The sequence below is a fragment of the Octopus sinensis genome, linkage group LG3 (genome assembly GCF_006345805.1).
Source record: "Octopus sinensis linkage group LG3, ASM634580v1, whole genome shotgun sequence".
NCBI lineage: Eukaryota > Metazoa > Mollusca > Cephalopoda > Octopoda > Octopodidae > Octopus > Octopus sinensis.
The window spans coordinates 23,227,637-23,242,636 of record NC_042999.1 but is presented as its reverse complement, the minus strand read 5'-3'; the positions used below and the strand labels follow the sequence as shown (position 1 = coordinate 23,242,636).

At 37.5% G+C, this 15,000-nt stretch overlaps 1 protein-coding gene across 1 annotated transcript in view; it reads left to right on the top strand.

Annotated features, from left to right (window-relative positions):
• LOC115209281 (telomerase protein component 1) overlaps positions 1–15,000 on the top strand; it is an 82,709-nt gene that overhangs the window by 29,048 nt on the left and 38,661 nt on the right. The window contains exons 8-11 of the mRNA XM_036501641.1: positions 4,944–5,027; positions 8,062–8,208; positions 10,809–10,985; positions 14,015–14,257. Coding sequence (XP_036357534.1) covers positions 4,944–5,027; positions 8,062–8,208; positions 10,809–10,985; positions 14,015–14,257 — 651 coding nt within the window. The remainder of the gene's footprint in view (positions 1–4,943; positions 5,028–8,061; positions 8,209–10,808; positions 10,986–14,014; positions 14,258–15,000) is intronic.

Below are 15,000 nucleotides of genomic sequence, written 5' to 3'. Positions count from 1 at the left end.
GCAAATGCACCCCCCCCCCATACACGCATACACACCGATGGTCATGCACACATTGTGAGAGATGTTTTGTATGAAGTGGTGGGCGAAAGGGCTGGCAAGTTTGTGAAGCCATGCAAGATGAGCATTGAATTATTTTTAAGATATATATAGATATATATATATATATATATATATATATATATATATGAGGATGTGTGGCTGTGTGGCTGTGTGGTAAGAAGCTTGCTTCCCAACTACATGGTTCTGGGTTCAGTCCCACTTCTCAGCACCTTCTTCTATAGCCTCGGGCCAACCAAAGCTTTGTGAGTGAATTTGGTAGATGGAAACTGAAAGAATATATATAGGAGGATGCGTGGCTGTGTGGTAAGTAGCTTGCTTCCCAACTACATGGTTCTGGCTTCAGTCCCACTACTTCTATAGCCTTGGGCCAACCAAAGCTTTGTGAGTTTGGTAGATGAAAACTGAAAGAAGTCCATCGTGTGTGTGTGTGTGTGTGTGTGTGTGTGTGTGTGTGTGTGTGTGTGTACCTATCTATGTGTGTATGTCTTTGTGTCTATATCTGTCTCCCACCTCTGCTTGACAATCCAGTGTTGGTGCATTTACATCTCCATAACTTAGCAGTTCGGCAACAGAGACCAATAGAATATGTATCCAGTTTTAAATAAGAATAAGTACCAGGTTTGATTTGCTTGACTAAAATTCTTCAAGGCAGTGCTCCAGCATGGCCACAGTCTAATCACTGAAATAAGTAAAAGATATAAGATATAATACAGATTTGTTGGTACAAACTTTTATGGAGGTTAACATACAGATAAACTGATTGGTAGAAATAGATAGGTTAGTGACTTATATATTATTATTATTATTATTATTATTATTATTATTATTATTATTATTATTATTATTTTATTATTTTTTTTTCCAATTTACTGAATCATTGACATTTTATTGTTATTTTAATTTTAATATTTCTGTTATATGTAATTTTCTAGATGGTGTAATTTAATTGTTCATTTTGAATTGATAAAAGGTGGTTTTTTCGTGCCGGTGGCACATAAAATACACCAAGCTAACCGTGGCCATTGCCAGCCTCACCTGGCACCTGTGCAGGTGGCACGTAAAAAGCACCCACTACACTCACTGAGTGGTTGGCGTTAGGAAGGGCATCCAGCTGTAGAAACATTGCCAGATAAGACTGGAGCCTGGTGCAGCCTTCTGGCTTCCCAGATCCCTGGTCGAACCGCCCAACCCATGCTAGCATGGAGAACGGACGTTAAACAATGATGATGATGATGATGATGATATATATATATAGAATGCTAGATACAAATTGGGGTAAATTTTGGGAAGTACCAAAAAATCTGAGTCTTTTTTTTTTGTATTTCTGTAAAATATTGGGGGTGGTAGATGGGTGAAATTTCTGAGGGTTTCACCCCCACCACTGCCATGGGTCACCATAATTCATTCAACGAAAAAATTCCAATGATTCCAAGATGGAGGGGGGGGGGAGAGTCAGGTTTCACACCCACTCCTTTTTTCTGAACAAAAATAAGGGGTTTGCGGCACATTAGGAGGTCAGGGTACTTGATTTCGCACAAAAGATCCAAATTCTTTTTTTCTTTATTTTTAGTGAAACTCGTGCGACGTGTACTTCACAAAATTTACCCAAATTGGTACTTAGATAGACAAAGTACTAGTATTACTGAAGCCATGCACTGTAATGCCATGTCACTGCATCTAGCATTTTGTTGGTGATTCCTTACTTCTGGTGGATGACCCCTTTGCATGGTTCAAGCAACAACCCTCCAGCCCATGGGTCTGTTTGGGTAGTCATTGCTGGTGAGGGTGTAGCAAGTAGCCATTTTTAAATATGTGTGCCAATTTGTGGTAGCTGGCAATATGACGTAATGTCGTATTGCTGAAGAAATATTATTGTCGCTTTTCCATTGGTTAATATAACTGCTCATATAGGAATTCTAAGAATTAGTTAAAGAAGATTTGTATGAAATTTCGATTCTTTAAAGTCAAGTTGAGCAGTTATAAAAACCCTGGATTTTGGGAAAAATTTTAGTGTTTGTTGGATGTAACTAAACTCCACGACACTCACTTCTTTGAGACATTGGTGATTTTTCATACCATGTCCAAGGAAAATTTCAACAAGTGTTTTACGAAGTTGGAGGGCAAACCCTTCCTCAACCTCTTTTAGTTGCCTCTAATGACATGCAGAAGAATTGTTGGATCTGTTTTTTGACATGCCAGTCCCTACACAGCATTAGAGCAATGTACAATGAAGTGTTTTGCTCAAGAACATAACACGCTGCCCAACCTGGGAATTGAACCCATAATCTAGTGATTGTGAAGCCAACACCCTAACCACTAGGCTACGCGCCTTCATGCAGATATACTGATAAATAAATTAGTAAGTAGAAATAGACAGAAATAAGGGTGGCGAGCTGGCAGAAACGCTGAGGTCGACTTTGTCTTTCATCCTTTCGGGGATGATAAATTAAGTACCAGTTATGCACTGGAGTCGATGTAATTGACTTAATCCATTTGTCTGTCCTTGTTTGTCCCCTCTGTGTTTAGCCCCTTGTAGGTAGTAAAGAAATAGGTATGTCATCTGTCTTTATGTTCTAAGTTCAAATTCCGCCGAGGTCGACTTTGGCTTTCATCTTCTCGGTGGTTAATTAAATAAGTACCAGTTATGCACTGGGGTCGATATAATCAACTTAATCCGTTTGTCTGTTCTTGTTTGTCCTCTCTGTGTTTAGCCCCTTGTGTGTAATAAAGAAATAAGAAATAGACAGTTTGGTACATGAGAAGAAATACTGGGTCTATTCTTTGATATGCTGGTCCTCACACAACACAAGAGCAATGTAAAATAAAGTGTTTTGCTCAGGCATACAACTTGCTGTCGAGTTTAGGAATCAAACCCACGATTTGGTGATTGTGAGTGGAACACCCTAACCACTAGGCCACACGCCTGCATACAGACATATGGATAAATGAATTGGTAGGTAGAGACAGACATGTTGGTACATATGTAGATGGAGCGGTAGGTACAAATTGGTACGTAGTCGACATACAGATATATAAATTGATAGGTAGAAGTAGATCGGCTGGTAGTTAGATAGTCACTTATGAAGCGAGAGAAGAGAAGAGAGAGAGAGAGAGAGAGAGAGAGGGGTGCCAAAATGTACTTAGCTTACTGCTGTCACTTGTGAGACAGAGATAATTAAATATATTACTTTGTTGAGGCAAATCATTACAGAGATACTTTTAAGATGTTTCAAGTGTTAAGATAAGATGCGTCAGAATGTGTCACTTTGATGTAAGTCTCAGAAGAAAGCGATCGATTCACAAATATTATTCAATAAACAGAATTTAGCCGAAAGCTTAACAAAAGAAAATTCTAATTTTCAAAGACTGTCTTAGATACAGAGGTTATTTACCACACAATAACCGACTACAAGAGTCTTCAAAAGTAGTTGTTAATTAAGATAGTATCGTGATTGAGGTAACTTAATTAAATTATAGACAAATATTTGATGTCTAGATATATGAACGTGTATGTGCATGGTTTAAGTTTGTCAGCATAAATATCTGAATATATATATATGTATGTGTATATATATATATATATATATATATATATATATATACACACACACACACACACACACACACACACACACACACACACACACATATATATATATATAAGGTGTCTCTCCCTCTTTCTGTCTCTCTCTCTCACACACACACACACATATGTATGTAGGACAGATATGGCCATGTGGTCGAGATGTTTGCTTCCCAACCATGTGGTTTCAGGTTCAGATCCATTGCATGGCACCTTGGGCAAGAGCCTTCTACTGACAACCTGGGCCAACCAAATGCTTGTGAGTGAATTTGGTAGATGAAAACTGTGTGGAAGCCCAGCATGTATATGTGTGTGTGTCCTCCTCCAACCATTTGACAACAGGTGTTAGTTTGTTTATATCCCTGCAACCTAGCAGTTCAGCTAAAGACACCGATAAAATATGCACCATCATCATCATCCTTTATCATCCGTTTTCCATGCTGGCATGGGTTGGATGGTTTGACTGGAGATGATAAGCCAGAGAGCTGCACCAGGCTCCTGTCTGTTTTGGCTTGGTTCCTATGGTTGGAAGCCCTTCCTAATGCCAACCACTCCATAGAGTGTACTGGGTGTCTTTTATGTGTCACTTGCACAGGTGCCGTTAATGTGTCACTGGCATGGGTGCCTTATACGTGTTACTGGCACCGGTGCCTTTTGTGTGTCACCAGCATAAGTGCCTTTTGTGCCACCAGCACGAGTGCCTCTACTTGTCACCGGCAAGTACTGGAGTTGATTTGTTTGACTAAACTCCTTTTAAGGCAGTGCTCCAGAATGGTCACAATTCAATGACTGAAATGCAAATAAAAGGAAAGATAATTCTGATTGCAGACCTTCAATCATGGGTTTTTGCCTGGTTAGAGAGGACCTGGAACAAAACAACTGCAACGTTGGCAACAACAGGCATCACTTTGCAGGTAACATTTTTAGGAAACATTTTTTCACGCTGAGAGTTGCTGAAGCATGGAACAAACTGCCGGCATCAGTTGTTAGTTGTCGGAGCACTGCATCCTTCAAAACTTCCATGCTTCCTGAGATTCACCAACACTACACCTGATTTTCTCCCCTCCATACACACACAAGCATGTATCTAACTCATACACTGTTCACTTTCCAGACATTTGTACATTACTGCATATGTTTTATACGCACTTTCTGACAAGTTGTGGTGCACCTGAGCACTGTCTACAATAATTTCATTATTATATTATTTAAAAAAAAAAAGAAAAAGCATAGAATATTTGTATTTCCTATTAAGTCCCCTGTAATAATCTTGATCTCATTTATTTTGTTTCATTTAAAGTTCAACTTTAATTGAGAAAGAAATGGGAAGCAGTGGTTTGAACAAAGATATTGAAGTATTTGGGTTCAGTGATCAAATCTTAACGTGAGTATATTTTGAATTTTTTTTTGACAAGTGTTATGCATTTCATGTGTTTGTTGAAACGCATACAGTACAGAGCAATAAAAAGGTTAATAAATGCTGAATACAACACTGAAGCCGTAATCTGGTCTGCATGCACACACACACTATACATATGCTCATGCATATAATATAAATACACACACATCACACACACATATATTATAAATACACATACAGACATGCAAATATATATGTGTGTGTGACTTAATTTTTCCTCTCACACCGTCTCCGATGAAGGGATATCATAAATTAATATCCTAGAAACAGCTGTAAGACCTATCTATAAATGCTCTAATATCCATACAGCCTTGGTTTTTTATCTCATTACGCAAAAAATTCTTGTATACACATGCTGACATAGAACCAACGTTGAACCCTTTATTCGCAATATTACCGAATCTGGAACTTAACTATGGTCTGTCTATAGCACTTATTCAGCATTACCTGACACCTTTGGGTCTCAATGACACCATTATCCCTTTTATATATATATATGCACCCACTACACTCATGGAGTGGTTGGCGTTAGGAAGGGCATCCAGCTGTAGAAACACTGCCAGATCAGACTGGAGCCTGGTGCAGCCTCCTGGCTTCCCAGACCCTGGTCGAACCGTCCAACCCGTGCTAGCATGGAAAACAGACGATGATGATGATGATGATAATGATATATATATATATATATATATATAATAAAGAGTAAAATTAATTTATTAATAAATAATTAATAATTTTACCAAGTAGTTTGATATGTTAAAAGAACCATTATCGGTAAACCTAAACAAAAATTTTTATAATTATGAGTATAATTATAATTAGGGTTCAGCAAAAATTTGCTTCACCACATACTGAAATTTAGAAATAGCAGTTAAAACTAACTATTTCTCTACCATAAGAAAATCTCCCAGACAACAATACTCAACAACCCACGCAGGTAAAGAGAAAAAAATAATGAATCCATCCGGCTTTGATTTGTTATTTTTTCTCTTTACCTGCGTGGGTTGTTGAGTATTGTTGTCTGGGAGATTTTCTTATGGTAGGGAAATAGTTAGTTTTAACTGCTATTTCTAAATTTCGGTATGTGGTGAAGCAAATTTTTTTGCTGAACCCTAATTATAATTATACTCATAATTATAAAAATTTTTGTTTAAGTTTACCGATAACGGTTCTTTTAACATACCAAACTACTTGGTAAAATTATCAATTAATTAATTAATTAATTTTACCCTTTATTATATTATATATATATATATATATATATATATAGGCGCAAGAGTGGCTGTGTGGTAAGTAGCTTGTTTACCAACCACATGGTTCCGGGTTCAGTCCCACTGCGTGGCACCTTGGGCAAGTGTCTTCTACTATAGCCTCGAGCCGACCAAAGCCTTGTGAGTGGATTTGGTAGACGGAAACTGAAAGAAGCCTGTCGTATATATGTATATATATATATATATGTATGTATATGTGTGTGTGTGTGTATTCGTGTGTCTGTGTTTGTCCCCCTAGCATTGCTTGACAACTGATGCTGGTGTGTTTATGTCCCCGTTACTTAGCGGTTCGGCAAAAGAGACCGATAGAATAAGTACTGGGCTTAATCGAGATGCTCGATTAAAGGTGGTGCTCCAGCATGGCCGCAGTCAAATGACTGAAACAAGTAAAAGAGTAAAAGAGAATATATATATATATATATATATATATATATATATATACACACACACACACATATATTTGCATGTCTGTATGTGTATTAAGAGATATTAATCAAAAGTTGACAGTCTACTCAGAGTTTTGCCTTTTAGCCAATCTTCACTTAGGCAGCTGTCACATCCTTGCTTTTAAAGCTGGAGTTCAGGTAGAAATTGACCTGAGCTCTGATTGACTGTGTGCACCTGTTATCTTACATATTACCTACCACAATTTATGCATGCATACACACATGCATATATCATCATCATCATCACCACCACCATCATCATCATCACCGCCATCATTCAACATTTGGCAGTTTCAGACAAATTTCTACTCTATCACCTGCTACATCTCCATGTTGATGTTGGGGGTGTGTGCAGCATTGTGTGTTCTTTTTTGTTGTAGAGAATTATTACTACTACTACTACTACTACTACTACTACTACTACTACTACTATATACAAACCCAAAGGCATCATCGAAAATGATAATACAAAGATCCTGTGGGATTTTATGATTCAGTGCGACCATGACATTGAGAATAGGAAGCCAGACATGGTCTTAATTGAGAAAGAAAGCAAATGATGTTGGATCATAGATATAGCATGCCCAGCTGACAGCAAGGTATGTGATGAGGAAGAAAGAAAAGTCAATAGACATGACAGGTTAGCTTGGGAGGTTAAGCAGTCGTGGTCGATGAAAAAGGTAGCAGTAGTACCAATAATTGTCTGAGCCCAGGGAACAATGAGCAAAAATCTCGAGAAGTACGTGGAACAAATAGGGGCTGTAATAAAGGTGGAGCACTTGCAGAAAACAGCACTGCTTGGAACTGCTCGAATACTCCAGAAGGTGCTTGAAAAATAAGGGGTGTTACCTTTGTTCACTGCTAGTGAACAACTAACACTGTAATACATTTCCAGCATTAAAAGCTGTGCAAAGGCAATGATGACGACAACGATGACCCTTTCTGTTTTAGGCACAAGGCTTGAAATTTTGGGAGAGGTGGGTAGTCGATTAGATTGACCCCAGTACTCAACTTGTACTTAATTTTATTGACCCCGAAAGGATGGAATTTCAAATTTTGGCACAAGTTCAAATTCCACCAAGATAGATTTTGCCTTTCATCCTTTCAAGGGTTGATAAAAATCATGAGCAGCTGAGCTTTGGAGTTGATGTATCTGACCTACCATCTTCCTCTAAAATTACTGGCCCTATGCTAAAATTTGAACCCCCCCCCCCACCAACACTGCTACCACCATCATCATCATTATTATCATTTATATATTTAACAAAAATTATTTCCTTTCAGTTTCATAGATACGTGTGGAGATTCCAGCCAATTGGTACATGTGGAAAATATCGATAAAGCCTACAATCTCCAAGCTAATGTACCTTCAAAAATACCAAAACAGGTGAAGATGTCAACACTGCAGGGAGGTGAAAGCATTTCAGACAAGTAAGTGCAATTGTTTAGTCTCAGATCTTTGCCAATGCTGTTTAATCAGCTTTGCTCCTATCTTGTGACTGAGAAGAGTCAACATGTTTCTTAGGATCTTTTCGGTTTGAACGGCAGTTTTTTTCTAGCGGTGTCATATGAAATTGTCACCCATAATTATGACCCTAGTATCTATCTATTGCATTTCAATCTGGTTTAGGGTTAGGGTTAGGGGTGGGGGGAAGGGTATCTTTTTTTCTTCAGAAATGTAAATAAACCCAATCTGTTTCTTAAACGCGGGACATATTCATATGGCACAGAATGTTTTCACCTCAATAGACGTTATTGCTTGGTTGAAATTGCAGAAATTGAAGAAAAAAAAACAACAAATATCTTACAAACTATAGAATTTTCTCAATAAAGCCAAGAGAAAAAGATGTTTTATGTAACACACTACCAGTATACGAAGTTTAAAAGTGTTTAGTTACGTGGAAATTATTTTAAAAAACTGCCGTTCAAACCGAAAAGATCCGTTTCTTATTATTGCTGCTGTTTACAGTAGGTCAGTGGTCCCCAACCAGGGTCCTTAACCTCTGAGGGTCCATATAAGATTTTTAGGGGCCTACACCACAAAATAGTAACTTGGAGATCCACAATAGTATTTTAAGGGCCCATGAAAAACTTTCGCTTTAGACGTATGTATTTACTCTTTTACTCGTTTCAGTCATTTGATTGTGGCCATGCTGGAGCACCGCCTTTAGTCGAGGAAATCGACCCCAGGACTTATTCTTTGTAAGCCTAGTACTTATTCTATCGGTCTCTTTTGCCAAACCGCTAAGTGACGGGGACATAAACACACCAGCATCAGTTGTCAAGTGATGTTGGGGAGGGGGACAAACATAGACACACAAACACACACACACACTCGATGGGCTTCTTTCAGTTTCTGTCTACCAAATCCACTCACAAGGCTTTGGTTGGCCTGAGGCTATAGTAGAAGACACTTGCCCAAGGTGCCACACAGTGAGACTGAACCTGGAACCATGTGGCTGGTAAGCAAGCTACTTACCACACGACCAACAGCTAGAGTTCTTTCTCTAACATCTTACATAATTCAACCTATACAAGTTAATGTGTGAAAAACAAAATAGGAATTTTGGAAGAAGCATCTATAAAACTAGTTTTTAAACATTGAATGGTTGCTTGCAGTCAGGTGAGGGTTGTTGACAGGAAGAGCGCTTTGCTGTGGAAAATATGCCTTAACTTTGTTTGTGTCTTTCTCTTTCTTTCTTTTCTTTCATTCCTTTCTTTCTTCTTTCTTTCGTTCTTCCCTTCTTTCTTTCTTCCTTTCTTTCCTACTTTCTTCCTTTCTTTCTTTCTTCCTTCCTTCCTTTCTTTCTTTCTTTCTTTCTTTCTTTCTTTCCTTCTTTCTTTCTTCCTTCCTTTCTTTCCTTCTTTCTTTCTTCTTCCTTTCTTTCTTCCTTTCTTCCTTCCTTTCTTTCTTTCTTTCTTCCTTTCTTTCTTTCTTTCCTCTCTTTCTTTTCTTTCTTTCTTTCTTTCTTTCCTTCTTTCTTCCTGTCTTTCCTTCTTTCTTCCTGTCTTTCCTTCTTTCTTTCTTCCTTTCTTCCTTCATTTCTTCCTTCCTTCCTTTCTTTCTTTCTTCCTTTCTTTCAAACAAAAAAATATATATATGTAGGAATCAATATATAACTTGACATTTTTAAACATTGTAAAATATATTAAAAAAAATAAATGACTAAGCAAAACAAAAAAAAAATCAAATCAAATCTATATTTGGAAATTTTATTGATCTTTATATATTTTCATTCCTTCCAGGGTTATTCGGGACAAGGCTATTTAATTGAATTCACTTTCTTTAAATTCCCTCAGGGAATGTGTTTATCGATTTGTTGTCCTCTTCATCAAATATTCATTTTGAGGTCCCTTGTTCTTTTTATGTGTTTTTTTTTTCATTTGCTTTATCCATCATAAATAAGGCTAAGGCCATGCTGCAGCACCTACATTATTCTTTTATTCTTTGACTTGTTTCAATAAATTTCACTACGACCAAGTTGGAGCACCGCCTCGGAGGGTTTTAATCAAATAAAACGACTCCAGGACTCATTTCTTTAGCCTAGTATTTATTCTATCGGGGTCTTTTGCTGAACTGCCAAGTTACAGGGACATAAACACATCAACACCAGTTGTCAACCAGTAATGGGGAGTACAAACACAGACACAAACAAAGACACACACATAGATGTATATACATATATATACATACATGCATGCATACATACATACATATATGTATATATATATATATATATATATATATATAAGTAGATAAATGGTACAACAAGGCACCAATATTTACTGGAAAATATTATACATATATATATATATATATGATGGGCTTCTTTCAATTTCAGTCTACCAAATCCTCTCTCAAGGCTTTGGTCAGATCGACGCTATAGTAGAAGACACATGCCCAAGGTGCCATGCAGAGGGGCTGAACCCAGAACCATGTGGTTGGGAAGCAACACCTCTGCCTACCTTTTTATAAAAAAATTAATTTTTTCTTTTTAACTTTTTAAATCATTTTTTTTTTCTTTTCGTAGATGGAAAACCGTTCAAGTGTTCATTTCTTCGACTTTCCACGACATGCATGGCGAGCGAGACATCCTTACACGCTATGTTTTTCCGAAATTGAAACACTGGGCAAAAAAGCATTTCATTCATATCAACGAAGTAGATTTGCGATGGGGAATCCCGAAACAAGAAGCAGAATCTTCGAGGTTGGTATCTCTTTTATTCTTTTACTTGTTTCAGTCATTTGACTGTGGCCATGCTGGAGCACCACCTTTAGTCGAGCAAATCGACCCCATGACTTATTCTTTGTAAGCCCAGTACTTATTCTATCGTTCTCTTTTGCCGAACCGCTAAGTGACGGGGACGTAAACACACCAGCATCGGTTGTCAAGCAATGCTAGGGGGACAAACACAGACAAACAAACACATACACACACACACACACACACACACATATATATATATATATATATACATATATACGACAGACTTCTTTCAGTTTCCGTCTACCAAATCCACTCACAAGGCATTGGTCGGCCCGGGGCTATAGCAGAAGATGCCATGCAATGGGACTGAACCCGGAACCATGTGGTTGGTTAGCAAGCTACTTACCACACAGCCACTCCTGTGCCTGGTATATCTGTTATCTTTAACCCTTTAACATTTAATCTGGACATATCTGACCCAAATATTCTTGAAAGTCATAACATGCCGACGGAAAATAAAATCACTAGGTGAGACAAGATGACATGAAATTAACTTTGCTGATTGACAGATGACGGTATCGTTTAGAGAATGCGTAGGCTGAGACTACGCACCTTCATTGGTCGGTTAAAGTTGAGACAGTGTCACGTGACAACTTGCTGGGGCTGCCTGCTGGAGCCTAGCAGCAAGTATTTAAAGGGAAAAAAAATTGATAAAATAGTCAGTCATCCGCTGACACTCGTTGATGCTACATCGAAGAGGCCAGGGAACAGAAAAAAGAAGAAGAAAGAAGATATGCACCCAACACCAGAGCTGAAGACACGTCAAAACGGTAGAGGAGTAAGAGCCGAAACTGGAGGTGGTTCCTCCTGATGATGTCTTGAGCTAACTGGATCCTATAAAGGAGCTGTTGTGGTAGCAGACCACAAAACACGGTTGAAATTCTTTCTTTATGTTTGAACCAGCCAGATCTGTTCTCTTACACCAGCCCTACAATGTCATTCTGAAAATAAACGAATATCATCAAAATCTCGAAGCTACAAGATAATGCAAGATTAATTCAAAACAATGGGATTAAATGAGGATTGCATTTGACAGCATAATCTGAATGTTAAAAAGGGTTAACTTGTTTCAGCCATTGGACTGTGGCTTTGCTGGAGCACCACTTTGAAGGGTTTTAGTTAAACAGATCAATCCTGGTACTTATTATTTTTCGCATGTTTGATACTTATTCTGTTGGTTTCTATTACTGAATCCTTGAGTTACAAGGATGTAAACAAACCAACACCAGTTGTCAAGCAAGGGCAGTGGTGGTGGTGCTGGTGCTGGTGCTGGTGGTGACGGGATAAACACTGACATAAAGATACACACAAACATCAATATGTGTGTGTGTGTGTGTGTGTATAAACATACATATGTATGTAAAATTTGATAAGCAGAGAATGTTGGAAGCCTGTTGTATGTGTGTATTGTATGTGTGAGTGTATGTATAAACATATACACACATGCACATGCACACACACACATAAAATTTGACAGATAGAAACTGTATGGAAGCCTGTTATATGTGGTGTGTTGTGCACGCACATGTGTGTGTGTATATATGTATGTTTAAACATACACCACACACACATGCATATATAAAATTTGATAAACAGAAACTGTGTGGAAGGTCTGTATGTGAGTGTGTATAAAGAAGTGTAAAATGCACTGGGAGTCTTTTAGATGGTTTAGTTTTAAAGACTTAACCAGTTTCATAGATGCTATATTCACAAATCAATGCAGATAAAAAAAGCTAGCTCATCTGATCATCATAGTTTGACCTGTGAATATAAAATTGTATTGTATAATGTGTAACATGCATACTAGTGCACACACATAAACATAATTTATTATGCACTGAAATTATTATTACATGAAGAAGACTGCGAAACAGCTGTAATCCTAAAGATGACAAATGGTTAAATAAATATATTCACCTCTTATACCTCCAGACATTTTATGATTTATATATATATATAAATTAGAATAAAACCACCTTTTATCAATTCAATTATGAAAAATTAAATTATACCATTTAGAAAAATTACATATTATAGAATGATTAAATATAAGATAAAACATATAACAATGATTAAGTAATGTGCAAAATAATAAATAAATAAATAATAAATATTAAATAAAACATATATATATATTATTATATATATTATACACACACAATAAACATCATCATCATCATCATCGTTTAGCGTCCGTTTTCCTAAACGATGATGATGATCATCATAAGCGGAAAGTGTAACTTCTCGAAAGAGCTGTTCTTCACTCCTGCTCCAGAGCGTCGGCTGCGGGGTCATTCCGAAAACCTCTACCTGCGACGATTTCATCTCAATCGAAGGAGAGGAGCCTTCTCCATCCAGGTTGCGGATCCGTGGAACAAGCTGCCAGACGAGATGGTGAAAATGCCGACGACTGCTTTGTTCAAAGCCTCCCTTGACCTCAAGTGGCCTGAACTCTTTACATGAACACCACCCTGTACTTAACTCCATGTCCCCCTACATGGCCTTGCTATTTGCTTTTGAGCCAAATTAACTAACTAACTAACTAACTAACATGTTTATTGTGTGTGTATAATATATATATATGTTTTATTTAATATTTATTATTTATTTATTTATTATTTTGCACATTACTTAATCATATTTAATCTTTCTATAATATGTAATTTTTATTATAATTATTATATATATATATATGTTTTTTTTTCAATATGTGACTGTGTGTGTATCGTTGGTGATTTTCTTTCTGTCTTCCCTTCTTTGGACTTTTTCTGTATTTTTGATGAAGAGCTCCGCTCAAAACATGAAGAGCGTCCAATAATACTGTACTTATTCCACGTCCTTGCATTGTTATTTTTTCTTGCTTGTTCATGTTTGGATTGACTATATATATATATATGTATATATGTATGTGTGCACACACACACACACACACACACACACATACATACATGGTGTATTTCTATTTTCAGAAATCTTGCTATCTGTTTAGCTGAAGCAGCAAACAGTGATTTGTTTATTGGAATTCTTGGAGAACGTTATGGCTGGGTGCCAAATAAAGAGAATATTCCTGCTAGTTCAGACTTTGATTGGGTACGTGAATATGAGGGACAGCCATCTGTTACAGAATTAGAAATGCACATTGCTGCACTTTCACGTCCTGATGCAAAGAAGAAAACTGCTTTCTTCTACATCCGAAATGACCAGTTTTCAATGTAAGTGTATAATTTTAGATCACTTCTTTTGTTTTCTTTTTTCTTGGAAAAACATTTGAGCGAGGTCGTTGCCAGTGCCGCTGGACTGGCTCCTGTGCAGGTGGCACATAAAAAAGCACCATTTGAGCGTGGCCGTTGCCAGTACCACCTGACTGGCCCTCATGCCGGTGCACATGAAGCACCCACTACACTCTTGGAGTGGTTGGCACTAGGAAGGGCATTCAGCTGTAGCAACTCTGCCAGATCAGATTGGAGCCTGGTGCAGCCATCTGGTTCGCCAGACCTCAGTCAAATCATCCAACCCATGCTAGCATGGAAAGCAGATGTTAAACAATGATGATGATGATGATTTTCTGCTATTATTCACTGATTGCATTATTTTGTATGTATGCAGCTGTCATCTTTATCATCATCATCATCATCATTTTTTGTAACATCGATGTTCTTAGCTGTCATTGTCATTGTTGCCATCATTATTGCCAACCTCCTCTTCTCCCCCCTCCTATTTGCATATTTGCATATAAATTCATTGACACTGAATGCTATGCACCAATGAGCTGAGTGTGTTGAACACACTGTCATTGTAAAAAGTGAGAATTTATTTTCTGTGACGTACTCTACAGCAATCAGCATATTCTGCATCTGAACCTACTTAGACACGATAACAACAAGGATGCATTCTAGCTCTCACTATACACTGTGCAGATAATGATTTGTTTTTTATTGGTTGGCAGATTGAGTTA